Source organism: Saccopteryx bilineata, chromosome 10 (assembly GCF_036850765.1).
Source record: "Saccopteryx bilineata isolate mSacBil1 chromosome 10, mSacBil1_pri_phased_curated, whole genome shotgun sequence".
Taxonomy (NCBI): domain Eukaryota; kingdom Metazoa; phylum Chordata; class Mammalia; order Chiroptera; family Emballonuridae; genus Saccopteryx; species Saccopteryx bilineata.
The window spans coordinates 19,006,675-19,023,451 of NC_089499.1; the positions used below are offsets into that span (position 1 = coordinate 19,006,675).

Below are 16,777 nucleotides of genomic sequence, written 5' to 3' on the forward strand. Positions count from 1 at the left end.
TTGTGTAATAAAAGACAGTTGTGAAAAACAGGTGTTGCCCCAGTATTGGTGAGACAGCTGCTCAGTATTTAAGATCTGAATGCAACTTCAGGACTCCAAGCAGGAGTTGGTCAGCAGGACCGGTAAGAAGTATCTTTTCACCCTTCTTTGGGAAAATTCTGGTGTCTTGGTCCCAAGTCTGGTTTTAGATCATTCTGCAGCCTTTGGTTTTATAGTTGTGAGTTTTCACCTTTTTTTTTTTTAATGACCAATATATGGATGCCTTTTAGCTATTAAAAAAATCATGGTAAAATACACATTGTGAAAAAATGCACTATCAGTAGTATTATGTACATTCACATAGTGTGTAAGCAATTTCCAGAACTCTTTCCATCTTGCAAAAGCAAAACTCTATACCCACTAAACACTAACTCCCCCTCCCTAAGCCCCACCCCTTGCAACTTCCATTTACTTTGTCTTTTTGCCATTTTTTTTTAACTTTTAGGAGGTTGTATAATGCATGTTTTTGAAATTTACCATCTCTGAAAATCTTAATAGTTACTTATTCATTCTGTACATGTTTATTAAGTGCACACCTTGTGCTAGACCCGTGATGGCGAACTTTTTTATTAAAACTGCCCACTTTTGCAGTGCTCGGCAACCTGGTCCCTCCTGCCCACTAATGGGCATTTTAGCTTTCATGGTGGGCGGTAGCGGAGCAACCAAACGGCGCCGCGATTGGTCCACCGTGAAAGCTGGACCGCCCACTAGTGGGTGGGAGGGACCAGGTTGACTAGCACTGCAAAAGTGGGCGGTTTTTATAAAAAGGTTCGCCATCACAGTGCTAGACCATTTTCTAGGTCCTAGGGACACAGCCATGAGTGAGGGCAACATGTCCCTGTCTTCAAGGGGCTGTCCTTCTAGGCTAGAGAGAAAGATGCTAGATGCATAAATGAGCAGGGTGAGTCCAGACCGTGCTAAATAAGGTCTGTGAAGACAGTAAACTGACTATGTGACAGGGAGTGCCTTTAGGCACTGCTTTGGCCAGAAAGGTCACTGGGGGTTTAGCTGAGCAAGTGACATTTAGGCAATCCCGGATTTATGCAGAACACCTCTCTCTCCCATATGAGACTGGAAGGATGGCACTCGGCAGAAGAAACAGCACGCACAAAGGCTCTTGACTGTAATGAACTTGGCTCACTCGAGGAGTGGAGAAGATAGCAGCATGGCTTGAGGACAGTGAGCAGCGAGCAGAGAATGAAATGAGACTGGGCTGTCTTGCAAGGCAGGCAGTTTAGATTATGTTTCATTTGCAGGGAGAAGCCACTTGAGGCTTCTGAGCAGCCGAGTTATGTAGCACTCAACATTTAAAAAAAAGGTTTCTGCATAAAAGCACGTTGGGTGGGAGAATGTGGCACACCCTAACACACATGCTTAGGCACACAGGCTGCTCTCGCCTCTGTTATTGTGTTTACATCGGCCAGACTCCCACCTGGTGTTAGAAGTTTGGGATTCTTGTAGATTTTTTCTTTGAGTAACTCTAATGAACACATAGCAATTGGAGATGCTGAAAGGTTGAATTCTCATTCACACGAGGCAGTCCTCATTTCCTCCGACTGTTTCTCCATCACTTGTCCCTCCCTACATTAAACTGGAAACAGAACCTTCAGGTCAGCTGAGTCTGATACCTCTTCTAAGTCCAATGGCAGAATTGCTATTAAAAGGGTAAAGAAATCCACCTCTGATCACTGCTGTCCCCAATAGTCAGTAGGTAAAATGTTCTATAATAACACATGACTCTTAAAAAACAAAACAAAAATCAGAGTTAGCTTGACCAGGCACACTGGATAGAGCGTCGGACTGGGATGCAGAGGACCCAGGTTTGAGACCCTGAGGTCGTCAGCTTGAACGCAGGCTCATCTGGTTTGAGCAAAGCTCACCAGCTTGGACCCAAGGTCGCTGGCTTGAGCAAGGGGTTACTCGGTCTGCTGAAGGCCCGCGGTCAAGGCACATATGAGAAAGCAATCAATGAGCAACTAAGGTGTCGCAACGAAAAACTGGTGATTGATGCTTCTCATCTCTCTCCGTTCCTGTCTGTCCCTATCTATCCCTTTCTCTGACTCTCTTTCTGTAAATAAATAAATAAATAAATAAATAAAATGAAGAGTTAGAAAGTCTTTATTTATTTTTTTTTCCCAAGGATTGGGGAAAGATTAGAAGAATGCCTTTGGTTTACCAGATTGGTGTTTCTAAAGGTGTTTCTTGCCAGAATAGAATGACCACATCTGTTCTTAGCAATAGGGCTTCCATGCCGGCCACCTCTCATGCTAGATGTGGTGTCACATAGTCACACTGCAGCGGCCTCTTCTTAGCTTGGGCTCCCCATGCCAGGTGGTGTTCAGATCACATTTTGAGTAGCTCATTTTTGATAACTTTTATTTTTTTATTCTAAACATTAAAAAAAGCTTTTCAGAGTTAAAGACATAACAGAAACACCTCTCAGAAAACATGTGGCTTTTGTAAAATGTGAATTGTTTGTGTCTAAAGATGGGAAAACACATAGCCCATGATGTTGCTGAGACTGCCCATTTATAACTAGATGATCCGAATCTACACCTGGTATGTCATTCAAAACAAGCCCCACTTAAAAAAATACACCAGGGCCCACTCAAAAGTGGGCCTGTTTCAAGCCAGTCTCTGTCCACGGCGAGGTGCAAATATTTCTTGAGCTGTAAGTGTTTGATTTGGAAAATACTTGGCATCATTCTAGGTCTTTATTTCAGACAACATCCTGGGATGGCACGGGCCCAAGTCACATTCCACAGAGCAGCTGAAAAATGGGACATTTGGCTCCTTGCCATCAGCCAGTGCCAACATAACCTGGGCAATTTTACCAAACTCCGCCGAGGACGAACAAACCCTACAGCCGGAGCCAGAGGTAAGCGCACGGCCCTCTCGGCACTGTCGTGGCTTGTGTGTTATCGCCTGTTCGGGAATAGAGTAATTATATTTGTAACTTGCTCATCTCTTTGCTTTAAGAGAAGACAAATTATAAAAAAATGAAGCATTGCCCGCAGAGACTAAAGTCAGCCCTGTGCACGCCTGGCACCTCTCTCTGTTCCTGTGCCTGGCAGCTGCGTGGGTGAATTGTGATCCTAAACCAATGAGGACTCTCCTATTTTCATTGAAATGGGAGTCGTTTTAACTTCAAGTGAGAGAAGTTCTCACACCCCCATTAAAGTGATGCCTATTGACGTGATGGAAGCAGTTACAATATATTCTGCCGCTCCCCTGAATAATGGCTTCTTTGTGTGGTTCGCGCTGAAGATCTTGCCTCACATGCTCGACACCCCCGCATGCTACAGACCCAGGCTGGGGTCCGTGGGGCCCGTGGCCAGGCCTCTTTCTGGGCATTGCACTGCAGCGCAGGTCCGGGATGCAGGGGCCGCCTGCCCTGCCTGGTCAAGGAGGAGCAGCCCCTGCAGATCTGAACAAGCAGCTGGGCTCGGACAGGCTTTGCGGACTCTCTCCTGACTCACTGTGCGTCTAAGTGGCAGCTGGACGGAAGCCAGGTGCAGCATGTCCTCTTGTCAGTTTCACTTTATGTCAGAAGTGAATTTTGTTTCTTCTCCTTTTTCTTTTGATGCACATGTCCTGTTGACACGATCCCGTGGCCCGGCCGAGACCCACTTTCACCGTGTGTTAGAGGTTACTCTTAATTTTAATTGAAGTCGCTCTCGCCTGAAAGGTGGAGAGCACTCACAGAATCTGTGTTGTGAGGTTGAAAGCCTCAAGGCAGCTCCTTCAATCGAATGGTCTTGGTTGTCAGCTGAGGCTGTTGTCCAAGCTCCATGTGGTTATCGTCTCTGACAGTGACCAGGAGCTCAGCTCTCAGACAGGCAGGGTCACTTTGGTCCCTCTCGACATGGCGCCCTGGCCTCTGCCTGCGCTGTGAGTTTCAGGTTGTAACCACTTAGCGCTGCCGTGCAGGTAAACGGGAAGGTAAGTTGGCAGCTGAGTACATTTTAGGAGCCCCCCTGTCAGACTGTTCTTGCGAGATACTTGGGTGGGGTGGCATTTCAGGATGGGGTGCTTAGCGGATAAAGGGTTGAAAGACACAGTTCCCTTTAGAAACACATTTACACTCTTTTTTTTTCTTTTTTCTTTTTCTGAAGTTGGAAACGGGGAGGCAGACAGACTCCCGCATGCGCCCGACCGGGATCCACCCGGCACGCCCACCAGGGGGCGATGCTCTGCCCATCTGGGACATTGCTCTATTGCAATCAGAGCCATTCTAGCACCTGAGGCAGAGGCCATGGAGCCATCCTCAGTGCCCGGGCAAACTTTGCCCCAATGGAGCCCTGGCTGCGGGAGGGGAAGAGAGAGACAGAGAGGAAGGAGAGGGGGAGGGGTGGAGAAGCAGATGGGCGCTTCTCCTGTGTGCCCTGGCCGGGAATCAAACCCAGGACTCCTGCACGCCAGGCTGACGCTCTACCACTGAGCCAACTGGCCAGGGCCCACATTTACACTCTTGCTGGAGAAGGGACACGGGCAGAGCAGAGCAGCAGCACACCCTCCCTCTGGGGGAGCATGTCCCTGCCTGGCCCTGTCCCATCTCCTTCCCCCAGCCTGTGCCTTTCTCTCTCCTGAGCTCCGAGGGCCCTTCTTCTGCATCTGTAGTGTTTCCTGAGCCCACGCAGCCCAGCCCGTTCACTCTGCTGCCTCTGTAACTTTCTTTCCTTTTTTGTTTTTGAAAATCTTTCTGGGTACTTGATTCAGATGATGGCAGACCCCTCCATCACTTTCTAAATAAGCTTTTTTTTTTAATTTAAAAAGAAAAGAGTAGAAAAATAAGTTATTAGATCTTTAGTAATCATTTTTTAGATCCGCACTCTCAGCAGCATTCTCGAGCAAAACCTAACAGGGACTACTGTATTTTCCCATGATGGCACCTTTCCCCCCAAATTTTGGGATCTAATGACTGGGTGTGTCTTATACAGTGGTTGTAGATATTTTTACTTGCATTTCCCACTTTTTCGCATGAGCGAGGAGTTGTATGAAATTTATGATGAGTAAAACTTGAGTTCAGTAACTTTCTGCAATACACTTTTCCCCCCAAAATTCGGGCCCCCAAATTAAGGTGCGTCCTCTACATGGGGAAACATGGTATATAACCTAATAAGCTTAGTACGTATTAAGGTTTGGGATCCTCCTTATTCTGTGACCCCTCCCTTAGTGTTCCTCTTGCCTTTCCCTTATGGGTGCATCCTCTAAACTTGAAGTTTGAGAAGCTAGGTCTGTTCTTTTGACATCAAATTGTGGCCCACTTTGCTTTACCATTGGCAGGAGATAGTATGTAATTGTCCATAAATAGCTAGCTCCCAGCTACAACTTTTTAAAAAATACCCAGAAAGAGAGCAGTTTTCCCCGTAAGCGAGGAATAGGCATTAATTTCTGGTTGTTACTCTGGCCCTTCGTTTGTGAAATCAACATAAGATCTTGTTTGCAAGAGACTTCTTGGGCTGTGAGGGGGTGTGAGAAGGCTTGGCTGGTTTTCTGAGGAGGGAGAATTAGAGTCCTTTTGCGAAGTCTCTTCGTTTTTCTCCAGTGACAACGCTGGGAGATGATTCTCGCAGCCCAAATAGCTAGTGTGGCCTGGACACTAATTTTATCTTACTGATTGTGCTTCGTTAAGTTTTTCTTTTTCTTAAGAGTTAGAGGAGCTAGCACTATCTACCTGATAGGTTTCTCGTCACAAAAACAAAACTTTTTTGTTGCCTCCTCTTTGTAAAATTTGGAGAAATAACCCAAGAAGGGAGTGAAATTCCTAAAGGGCGAAGCTTCTGTATGAGAAGGCTCCTTAAGCCTTTTGGCACAGAGAACATAGTTACTATGTAAGTGATCACTGGGAAACTAAGGATTGTAGTTACAGTGGTACTTTGGCTAAATAAACTTTTTTTTTTTTTTTTTGCTTATTGTTTTGATCATGCTAGGTCTTTAGGAGAAATAATTAGAGATTAAAGATACCTCCCCTCTGATGTGTGTTTGTGAGTGTGTGTTTAACACCACCAAGCAATACACTCAATCTGCTTCTCATTGGACACAGACTGGGTGTCTTCCATTTCAACTCCATTCTGACACTGTCTTCCTGGAGGTAGCATCAGATCCCACGAAGTAAAGGCTCAGCCCTACAGGACTGCCCCCCACCCACACTCAGATGCCAGTCGTAAGTTCAGTGTTACCTCTGACCCACCATGACCCCCTTCCTTGGGTTTGATTGATTTGCTGGATTGTCTCACAGAACTCAGAGAAGCATTTACCGTATGATATAATAGACGAAAGGGAAAAGATGAAAGAGATGCACAGGGCAAGGTGTGGGCGAAGGGCGTGGAGTTTCCCTTCCCTCTGCACGCACGCCATTCTCATTCTCCCAGCTCCTCCGAGTGCTCACCAACCCAGAAGCTCTGAAGCTTGCTCTTTTTTGGGCGGGGAGGGGGGGCGGGTTGGAGGCTTCATTACATAACAGTAACAATGGTTGATTAAAGCATTGGCCATTTGTGATTGGGCACAACCTCCTGCCCATCTCCCTTCCCTGGGGGTCAGGGGTGGGTCTGAAAGCCCCAACCCTCTACTCTGGCTCCATTGGCTCTCATTCCTCATCCTTCTGTTACCTGGGGGCTTTCCCAAAGTCACTTCAGTAACAGAACAAGAGATACTTTTATCTCTCACCTTTTAGGAAATGTCATGGATTTCAGGAGCTCTCTGGCAGGAATGAGAAGACCAAATATATATTATAAATCACAGTGTCACAGTCCCCTCCTCTGATGCTGGCAAACCATACAATAACTTACAAATGTCTGGGAAATTAAAGCATTTCCAATGCAGCGCTCTTCAAGTTTTATTCTGCTGGGGCCAGAACTAAGTAAATGTGGAAATAAAATATTCTTCCATAATGACATGAATCAGGATCTTAGTTTGACCCGTTGGTAGAACAATTTTTCAATTCTCTTAACACTGTTTGGAATTTAAGTCTAGACAGAAAAAGGTTTATGTTTGCTTTCTGCGTTGACGAACGCCTTGTTCCGGGACCGGAAGAGCCGTGATTGGGGAGGTACCGAGGGCTGGCTCTGTTCTAGTCTTAGTCCCCCATTCCAGCCTCCTTATTGGAAACCTAACAGCTCCATGTCCCAGACTCTTCCAACCAGGTTGCTAAATGCATGGCAGGTTTCATAAATGCATTTGTGTGAGATTTGGAAGCCTGAAATGAAGACACCCTCCCTCCCCAGTTCCTTCTGCTGGTGCTGTTGGCAGGCAAGGTTATGGTGATGTGGGTGTTTAGAGGCAGTGGCAGTGGCCAGACTCATTGTACGAGGACCTTAGTCCCACCTGCATTGGCCTGAGAAGCTGTTGTGGTGGCGGCAGCTCCCCGACATTTGAGTCCTGGCTCCTGCGGTGGTGTGTCCTTGAATGGAAAGATCTGCTCTTCCAGATCTTTTCGTGATTCTGTACACACTTCATCCCCATCCGTTCCCTTTCCGACTGAAATAGCTGCAGTGGGTTCTGTTCTCATGACTGGCTGGGCTGGTGGAGTAAGGAAGCAGAGGGTCACCTGGAGACAGTCCTGAATGGCAGGGCTCATGGGTGGCCATGTAGACCCACCTTTCTGGGGGATGTATCTGAGGAACAAAACCTTAATTGTCCTTAAAATTCGGGCTTAATTCATACATTTATCTTTTTAATAGGTAATTCTGCCGGGGTCCAGCCCCGGGGGGAGGATCCAGGGGTCCCACAGGAGGAGACGGCCTCGGCGAAAATGGAATGAGAGAGCCAAATTCTTTATTCTCTGGTTAGCATTTACTGCCAGGCATCTCTCTCAATGGCTAGTCTAACATTACTTTTTATGCACACACACTAAGTTACAATCACATGGTATTTTGAATACATCATTGTTTTAGTTTCACTATGGTTACATATTTTTAGATAACAGTTAATTCATATCTATAAGCTACAAGTCAGGTGGTAAGTTATTCAAAGTACAGTTATACAATAGTAATAATAATATTGGTACAAACTTCTAAAAGATTAGTACTAATTAATAACTCTATTTTACTCTTGTTGTGAGTCAAGGGCACAGAAAGAGATAGCAGACGAAATCATCAAGGACTAGCAGGGGACCACCGCTTGCTCAGGGAAATAGCCTTGAGTTCATGTAGTGTCTTAATTTTTTTCTCACAAGACTACAAAAGGCTAACTATTAAGAAACTGACATAGTATAAAGAGTAATTTTTACTTAGAGATATATAGAGTGCACCTGCAAGATAGCTAGTAGCAACATAATATCAGAAGGCATTAGTTGCTACTGCTGCTATGAATCCCACCACATAACTCTCCTATTCTTTGGAAAATACAAAAATCTCATGAGAATGTTTTACTGAGAAAAGCCCAGCAACTGTCTTCAGTGACAAAACAAGTCTTTTAACAAGACATTCTTTACTAGCCAGCTGCACTCCTATCCAAGGCCACGCAACAGGCCACTCCACTACACTTTACCTAAGATTCTAATGTCTAGTTAAACTTTATTTATTTACTATATTCATATACTAGCTAAGTTCTAACTATATTCTTTCTAACATGATTAATAAGAAGAAATTCTCCTACAAACTTAACCCTTTATGAGGGATATCATGGCCAGCCTCTTATGTTTATGAGCCCAGTTCAAGGGGCTTACAGGCTTTTCTGTGGAACTTACACCTTCTGTCTCATTTCCAAAGAAATTACTACAAATCTACAGGGAAAGCACGGTACTATTATCCCTGTGCTACAAATAATAGCACACACCCAGAAAAGGGGGGAATATAAGGCCAGATTAATTCAAAAGATTAAAGGGGGGAGTATCGTTGTGCCTTTCCTTGCAGTGACTTTGTCAACCCGCAGCTGTTGGTCTTATACTGCGGTGACTCTATCTTCTTTTTGCTGTGACTTTGTCAACCAGCAGTTGTGGATCTTCTTCTGCTGTGACCTAGTTAGCCAGCATTAGTGGATCGGCTCCCGACATAATTCCATCACTTTTAACAAGTCAAAGTCAAGAACGTGTTCTATCACTTTCCAAAATTCCCACGTGTGTGCCTTTGTCGTTAACCCCTCCGCCTCGTCCTTGGAAATGGCACGTGCTTTATAGATGTACACTTTTGCCTCTCTCAGAATGTCACAGAAAGGAATCCTACCTTAGGTAGCCTTTGAGTCCAGCTCACTTCATGTTGCATAATGCATCTGAGATCCACCCATGTTCTTTTGTTAGACGATAGTCTCACTGCTGGGGATATAGCGTCCACAGTGCGTTTATTCAATCACCAGTTGAAGAACATTTGTTAAAATTTAAAAACTGCCTCAAATCCCCCTTCAATGAAATAGAGAAAGGGGAGCATTTAAAAATAATGTTGCGTCAATCATTTAAAGCAAACATGTGGTGCCCAGACGCCTTGCCCCTGGCCCGAGGGGGGAGGAGGAGACTCAGTACTATTAATCCTGCCGCCGGAGAGCCGGAACAAAGCGGGTTTTGAGCCAGTACCTTCCAGCTTGCGGCTCAGCTCCTGTCAACACCTGAGCTGATTGTTTCATTAGAAGCTTTGCCTCGTTAATTGTCTGAATTTCGGTGGCAACAATGCTGTCGAGAGACCACACACAATTACACTCCCCTCCGCCCCAAACCTGCCGGGTTTAGAAAGACTTCTCATGGTGAGCCCAAGTACTGAGCGCTACAGCAGCATATTAATTAGCCAAATGGGGTTTGCTCAGAACATTGCAGAACTGAATTTCCAAGTGAGCATGTCATAATCCCTCCTTCCCCAAGGTGGGAAAATTGTTTTGTGAAGTAAGGAAGAAGACAGATATAAAAGATTTTGCTGAGTTTTGTCCCGGGAAGAATTTTCATGTCCTCGGTGGAACTGTCATTGTAGCACTGAACTTCTGAACTACTTAACATATAGCGCTGTCATGCAATCCTTGGCATGTAAGCTGAAGCCCTGGCTAGTATAATCCCCTCAACCCATTATCATTTCTTTATTCTTCATCTCCACGATACATAATGTTTAGGTAAATGTTGATTAAGGATGTCAGGGATGGTGATAGATTATTGAAAATAAGGTAATATGCTGTTTTGGTCCTTTAGCTAATTCTTTTAACCCAAAGTTTCATTCTTAAAATTTTGATCAAAATATTTGTCACGTTTGTTAGCAAGCTGTTTGATCAAAGAGTGAGATAGCTATCGCTGACTACAGTAGTTGAAAATCACTTGATTGAATTCTGTGATGACCCCACAAAGTTTAATTCTTTTTTTTTATTTTTCCGAAGTGAGAAGTGAGGTGAGGGGGAGGCAGACAGACAGACTCCCACATGCGCCTGACCGGGATCCACCCAGCATGCTCACCAGGGGGCAATGCTTGGCCCCTCTGGGGTGTTGCTCCACTGTAATTGGAGCTATTCTAGCACCTGAGGTGGAGGCCATGGAGCCATCCTCAGTGCCTGGGCCAACTTTGTTCCAGTGGAGCCTTGGCTGTGGGAGGGGAAGAGAGAGAGAGAGAGAAAGGAGAGAGGGAAAGGTGGAGAAGCAGATGGGTACTTCTCCTGTGTGCCCTGGCTGGGAATTGAATTCGGGACATTCAAATGCTGGGCTGATGCTCTACCACTGAGCCAACTGACCAGACCCCCCACCTACAAAGTTTAATTCTAAATGGTTGCTATGTAGGAAACGTCGTTGATCACATTTAGAGTTTGTTATAAGTAAGTTTGAGTTTGATATGATTACCCCTTCCCACCCTCTTCCCCATAGTGTCATTAGATAGTTCAATGAGATCTCCTACTCAGATCCTGGAGGACAGACTTTTATATTTCTTTGAATCATAGCCTTTGAATTACTAAATCTTCACATTAGAATAGTCTGTAAGGGTCAAATGGCCACTCCCCAAACAGGAGTGGCTGACTTGCTAAAACTGTTGGTAATAGAGACAGATTGATATTTGGACGTCCTTTCTCCCAAGCCGGTGCCCTTTCCTCTATATTATACAACTTTCTGTACCAGGGAGGATTCTTCCAGCTGCAAATAAGAGAGACCCGACAATTGGAAGCTCAAGCAAATTAATTCTCTCACACAGTAGGAATTCTGCCAGTATGTGGTACCAGACTTGGCATAGCAACTCTTGATGGCTTCAGAGACACACAGACTTCTGGAAAAGCAGTATGGAAATTTCTTTAAAAAATTAAAAGTAGTTCTACCATGTAATCCAGGAGCCCTACTTTTGCGTGTTTGTTCAAGAGAAATAAAATTAGGATCTTGAAGGGATATTTGCACTCCGTTGTTCATTGTAGCATTCTGCATAATTGCCAAGAGGTGGAAACGATCTAAATGCCCATCAGTGGATGAATGTCTAAAGAAAATGTGGTACACACATATAAGGGATTATTATTCAGCCTTTTGAAAGAGGGAAGTCTTGTCGTAGGCTGCAATGTGGTTGAACCTTGGGAACATTATGCTAAGTGAAACAAGCCGGTCACAGAAAGATAAATTCTGCAGGGTTTCACTTATCCGAGGAGTCTAATGTAGTCAAACTCATAGAAACAATCCATGTGTTGAAGCCCTAACCTTCAATGTGACTGAATCTGGGAGGCAGGGTCTTTGGGAGGGCAATTAAGGTTAAATGGGGTCCTAAGAGTAGGGTCCTAATCTGTAAGAACCCTAGGCTTATAAGAAGAGAGCGAGGGAGAAGACGAGAGAGATCTCATTCTCTCTGTGTTGTGAGGAGGGTACAGCAATGAGGCAGCCATCTGCAAACCAGGAAGAAGGTCCTTGCTAGGACCCACCCACGCTGGCATTCTGATCTTGAACTTCCAGCCTCTACAACTGTGAGAAAATAAATTCCTGTTGTTTAAATTACCTAGTCTATGATATTCTGTTATGGCAGCCCAAGCTGCCTCAGACACTCAGTTTATTAACTCCATGCATATTTCACAATAGTTAAACAGCAGGTTCTCAGATAACGTCGTCTTGTTTAATGTTATTTTGTTGTAACGTTGATGAGCTGCTGTAGGAATTTAACTCTTGTTTATATCAATTCGCCTATGATAAAACTTTTTTTAATTTGTACTTCTACTTTGTTGAAGTCATAGAACCTATCAATGGTGTTGAGAGAAGACTTCCTGTAATTGCGTTTTATATCTTGAGATTAGAGGCAGGAGGAATGGCTTTCAGCCAAGTGATGTTTGCAGGTTAGGAGCCAAGACCACAGAGGTCCTGGGGACGTGTGGCTGTGGCTGTAGGTTTCCCTGAGGTCTGCAGCCATTAAGACGACCATGTGTGAGATGGCATGCAATGTAAAGACACGTTTCGTGGCACTCTAATGATAGGCTGAATTGTTGTGGCTTCCATGACTAGGAGCTTCCTGCTCTCTTGCAAAGTAGCATTTTTCTGCCCTCCTTCCTTGTCTTGTTAACAAACCAAGCACAACCATCTCACACAAACCTAAGCCCTGTGTGCTTTTCCCAAGGGCTTCTTAAACTTCGTTTTTGGCAGCACTCCTGAGCTCTCTAGGAGGCCCGACAGTGCAATTTCCTGTTCAGCTTTGGGGGATTAATTTCACTTTATGCTACTTGTTCAAAGACACGCTCCTTCCTCCCTCCCTTTTCCCTTCCTCTTCCTCTGTTCCTTCCTTCCTTTTCATGGGTGGTAATAGGCTTTTGTTTCCTTGGCTGGGTGTTGCTTTTGTAAGAGAGGTAGAAGGTCGTGCAAAAAGTCCCAATTCATATTTTTTTCAGGGGCCAGTAGTTTGGTTTGGGGCTCTTCATGGATTTCAACCCAGGAGTAAGCAAGACTTTGGGGGTAGCCTTAGGAGGGGTCACCCTGTTGCTCCCCCTCACTCCCTTCCCTCCCCCCCCCCCCAGGCCAGTGTGGCTTTGTGACATAAATCCCCTCCAGAATGTTGGGGAGGTAGCCACCTTGACTTTGCCATTTGTGAGCTGGAGCCATATGAAGGAAACCAGCGGCAAGTGGCGTAATCCCTTCTGCCCTGCAGCGGTGCCCAAAGGACTAAGCGCTTTGAAACTGGTGAATGGGAAGGGCTGTAACACGCTGCAGCGTGTGGTACGGGTTGGCCCTCTTCCCCCTCTTCTGTCTGCCTTCCTATCACTCCCGTTACCGCGGAGGGAGAGAGTCATATCTGAACCAGAGGTGACGCGTTGAAGAGATGGTAGCGATGCGGTATGATACTTTTCAGTACTCTGTTGTTCTGGGGTGCTCGTTCTCATCCTATAAAGGTGGCCCCAGCTTTTACAACTCCCCCTGCCTCCCCCCTTGCCTGCCTCATCCCAGGAAATTATACCGGTATAAACGAGCTTTTCCACCGTCTGCCTGGCTCACATTTTTATTTGCCCATGATGAATAACTTATCCTCACGGTGATTTATATGCAGCCTTGGATGACGCTTACTTTCCTAAGATGGAAAGTCGACGCTCAGAGATTTATGGTCTTGGAAAAAGAATGCTATGGAAGAAAAGAGTGAAATCTTTTCCCCACATATACAGTGTTTTGGGCTTTGTCTGAATTAATCAATGAGTTCCTATATCCCTTTTGCAATTTGAATTGAGTTTTGTGGATGGATTGTGTGCTGTGCAGTGCAGGGGCCTACTGTGTACTAAATCATAATGGTAAATTTAAAAATTTTTGGTAACGATGATAGGGGTGAGCCGCTATGCAGCGTGTAAACTGTGTGTGTACGTGAAACAGAGCCAGAGAACAATACAGAGCTGTAGAATTTCCAAGTTTTGTTAGTGATTTTCAGACCCTGGGCATATAGGGCACAGCCGCTGGTTTGCCAGCAGCTCCGTGGCTGTCCTTCCTGTCTTCGTCCACTCCAGAGCCATAGCTGTCCATCCTGTCTTCGTCCACTCCAGAGCCATAGCTGTCCATCCTGTCTTCGTCCACTCCAGGGTCACAGCTGTCCATCCTGTCTTCGTCCACTCCAGGGTCACAGCTGTCCATCCTGTCTTCGTCCACTCCAGGGTCATAGCTGTCCATCCTGTCTTCGTCCACTCCAGGGTCACAGCTGTCCATCCTGTCTTCGTCCACTCCATAGCTGTCCATCCTGTCTTCGTCCACTCCAGGGTCACAGCTGTCCATCCTGTCTTCATCCACTCCAGGGTCACAGCTGTCCATCCTGTCTTCGTCCACTCCATAGCTGTCCATCCTGTCTTCGTCCACTCCAGGGTCATAGCTGTCCATCCTGTCTTCGTCCACTCCAGGGCCATAGCTGTCCATCCTGTTTTCGTCCACTCCAGGGTCACAGCTGTCCATCCTGTCTTCGTCCACTCCAGGGTCATAGCTGTCCATCCTGTCTTCGTCCACTCCAGGGTCATAGCTGTCCATCCTATCTTCATCCACTGCAGGGTCACAGCTGTCCATCCTGTCTTCGTCCACTCCAGGGTCACAGCTGTCCATCCTGTCTTCGTCCACTCCAGGGCCATAGCTGTCCATCCTGTCTTCGTCCACTCCAGGGTCACAGCTGTCCATCCTGTCTTCGTCCACTCCAGAGCGATAGCTGTCCATCCTGTCTTCGTCCACTCCAGGGTCACAGCTGTCCATCCTGTCTTCGTCCACTCCAGAGCCATAGCTGTCCATCCTGTCTTCGTCCACTCCAGGGTCATAGCTGTCCTTCCTGTCTTCGTCCACTCCAGGGTCACAGCTGTCCTTCCTGTCTTCGTCCACTCCAGGGTCACAGCTGTCCATCCTGTCTTCGTCCACTCCAGGGCCATAGCTGTCCATCCTGTCTTCGTCCACTCCAGAGCCATAGCTGTCCTTCCTGTCTTCGTCCACTCCAGAGCCATAGCTGTCCATCCTGTCTTCGTCCACTCCAGGGTCACAGCTGTCCATCCTGTCTTCGTCCACTCCAGGGTCACAGCTGTCCATCCTGTCTTCGTCCACTCCAGGGTCATAGCTGTCCATCCTGTCTTCGTCCACTCCAGGGTCATAGCTGTCCATCCTGTCTTCGTCCACTCCATAGCTGTCCATCCTGTCTTCGTCCACTCCAGGGTCACAGCTGTCCATCCTGTCTTCATCCACTCCAGGGTCACAGCTGTCCATCCTGTCTTCGTCCACTCCATAGCTGTCCATCCTGTCTTCGTCCACTCCAGGGTCATAGCTGTCCATCCTGTCTTCGTCCACTCCAGGGCCATAGCTGTCCATCCTGTCTTCGTCCACTCCAGAGCCATAGCTGTCCATCCTGTCTTCGTCCACTCCAGGGTCACAGCTGTCCATCCTGTCTTCATCCACTCCAGGGTCACAGCTGTCCATCCTGTCTTCATCCACTCCAGGGTCACAGCTGTCCATCCTGTCTTCATCCACTCCAGGGTCACAGCTGTCCATCCTGTCTTCGTCCACTCCAGGGTCGTAGCTGTCCTTCCTGTCTTCGTCCACTCCATAGCTGTCCATCCTGTCTTCGTCCACTCCAGGGTCACAGCTGTCCATCCTGTCTTCATCCACTCCAGGGTCACAGCTGTCCATCCTGTCTTCGTCCACTCCAGGGTCGTAGCTGTCCTTCCTGTCTTCGTCCACTCCAGGGTCATAGCTGTCCATCCTGTCTTCGTCCACTCCAGGGTCACAGCTGTCCATCCTGTATTTGTCCACTCCAGAGCCATAGCTGTCCATCCTGTCTTCGTCCACTCCAGAGCCATAGCTGTCCATCCTGTCTTCATCCACTCCAGGGCCATAGCTGTCCATCCTGTCTTCGTCCACTCCAGGGCCACAGCTGTCCATCCTGTCTTCATCCACTCCAGGGTCACAGCTGTCCATCCTGTATTTGTCCACTCCAGGGTCACAGCTGTCCATCCTGTCTTCGTCCACTCCAGGGTCACAGCTGTCCATCCTGTCTTCATCCACTCCAGGGTCATAGCTGTCCATCCTATCTTCATCCACTGCAGGGTCACAGCTGTCCATCCTGTCTTCGTCCACTGCAGGGTCATAGCTGTCCATCCTGTCTTCGTCCACTCCAGGGTCATAGCTGTCCATCCTATCTTCATCCACTGCAGGGTCACAGCTGTCCATCCTGTCTTTGTCCACTCCAGGGTCACAGCTGTCCATCCTGTCTTCGTCCACTCCAGGGTCACAGCTGTCCATCCTGTCTTCATCCACTCCAGGGTCATAGCTGTCCATCCTGTCTTCGTCCACTCCAGAGCGATAGCTGTCCATCCTGTCTTCGTCCACTCCAGAGCCATAGCTGTCCATCCTGTCTTCATCCACTCCAGGGTCATAGCTGTCCATCCTGTCTTCGTCCACTCCAGGGTCACAGCTGTCCATCCTGTCTTCGTCCACTCCAGAGCGATAGCTGTCCATCCTGTCTTCGTCCACTCCAGAGCGATAGCTGTCCATCCTGTCTTCGTCCACTCCAGAGCGATAGCTGTCCATCCTGTCTTCGTCTATTCCAGGGTCACAGCTATCCATCCTGTCTTCGTCCACTCCAGGGTCACAGCTGTCCATCCTGTCTTCATCCACTCCAGGGCCATAGCTGTCCATCCTGTCTTCGTCCACTCCAGAGCCATAGCAGCCCTCGCCTCTGCTGATAGATTCAGAGCAGCAAGGGCCAAGTGTGTGGGTGGGCTCTGTGGGGGGACAGGTGCAGTCGGGCCTCGTGTGACACCCTGTCACCACCATCTTTTTTTCTCTGTCATTGTTCACAGCTAAGCGGACTCTGGATTTTCCCTCTGTCACCTGTGGCTCTCTTTATTGGCTACGATAATCTCAGCAAATGACCTCATC

At 47.0% G+C, this 16,777-nt stretch overlaps 1 protein-coding gene across 1 annotated transcript in view; it reads left to right on the forward strand.

Moving 5' to 3' along the window:
• OSBPL10 (oxysterol binding protein like 10) overlaps nt 1-16,777 on the forward strand; it is a 295,305-nt gene that overhangs the window by 218,104 nt on the left and 60,424 nt on the right. The window contains exon 6 of the mRNA XM_066244416.1: nt 2,763-2,917. Coding sequence (XP_066100513.1) covers nt 2,763-2,917 — 155 coding nt within the window. The remainder of the gene's footprint in view (nt 1-2,762; nt 2,918-16,777) is intronic.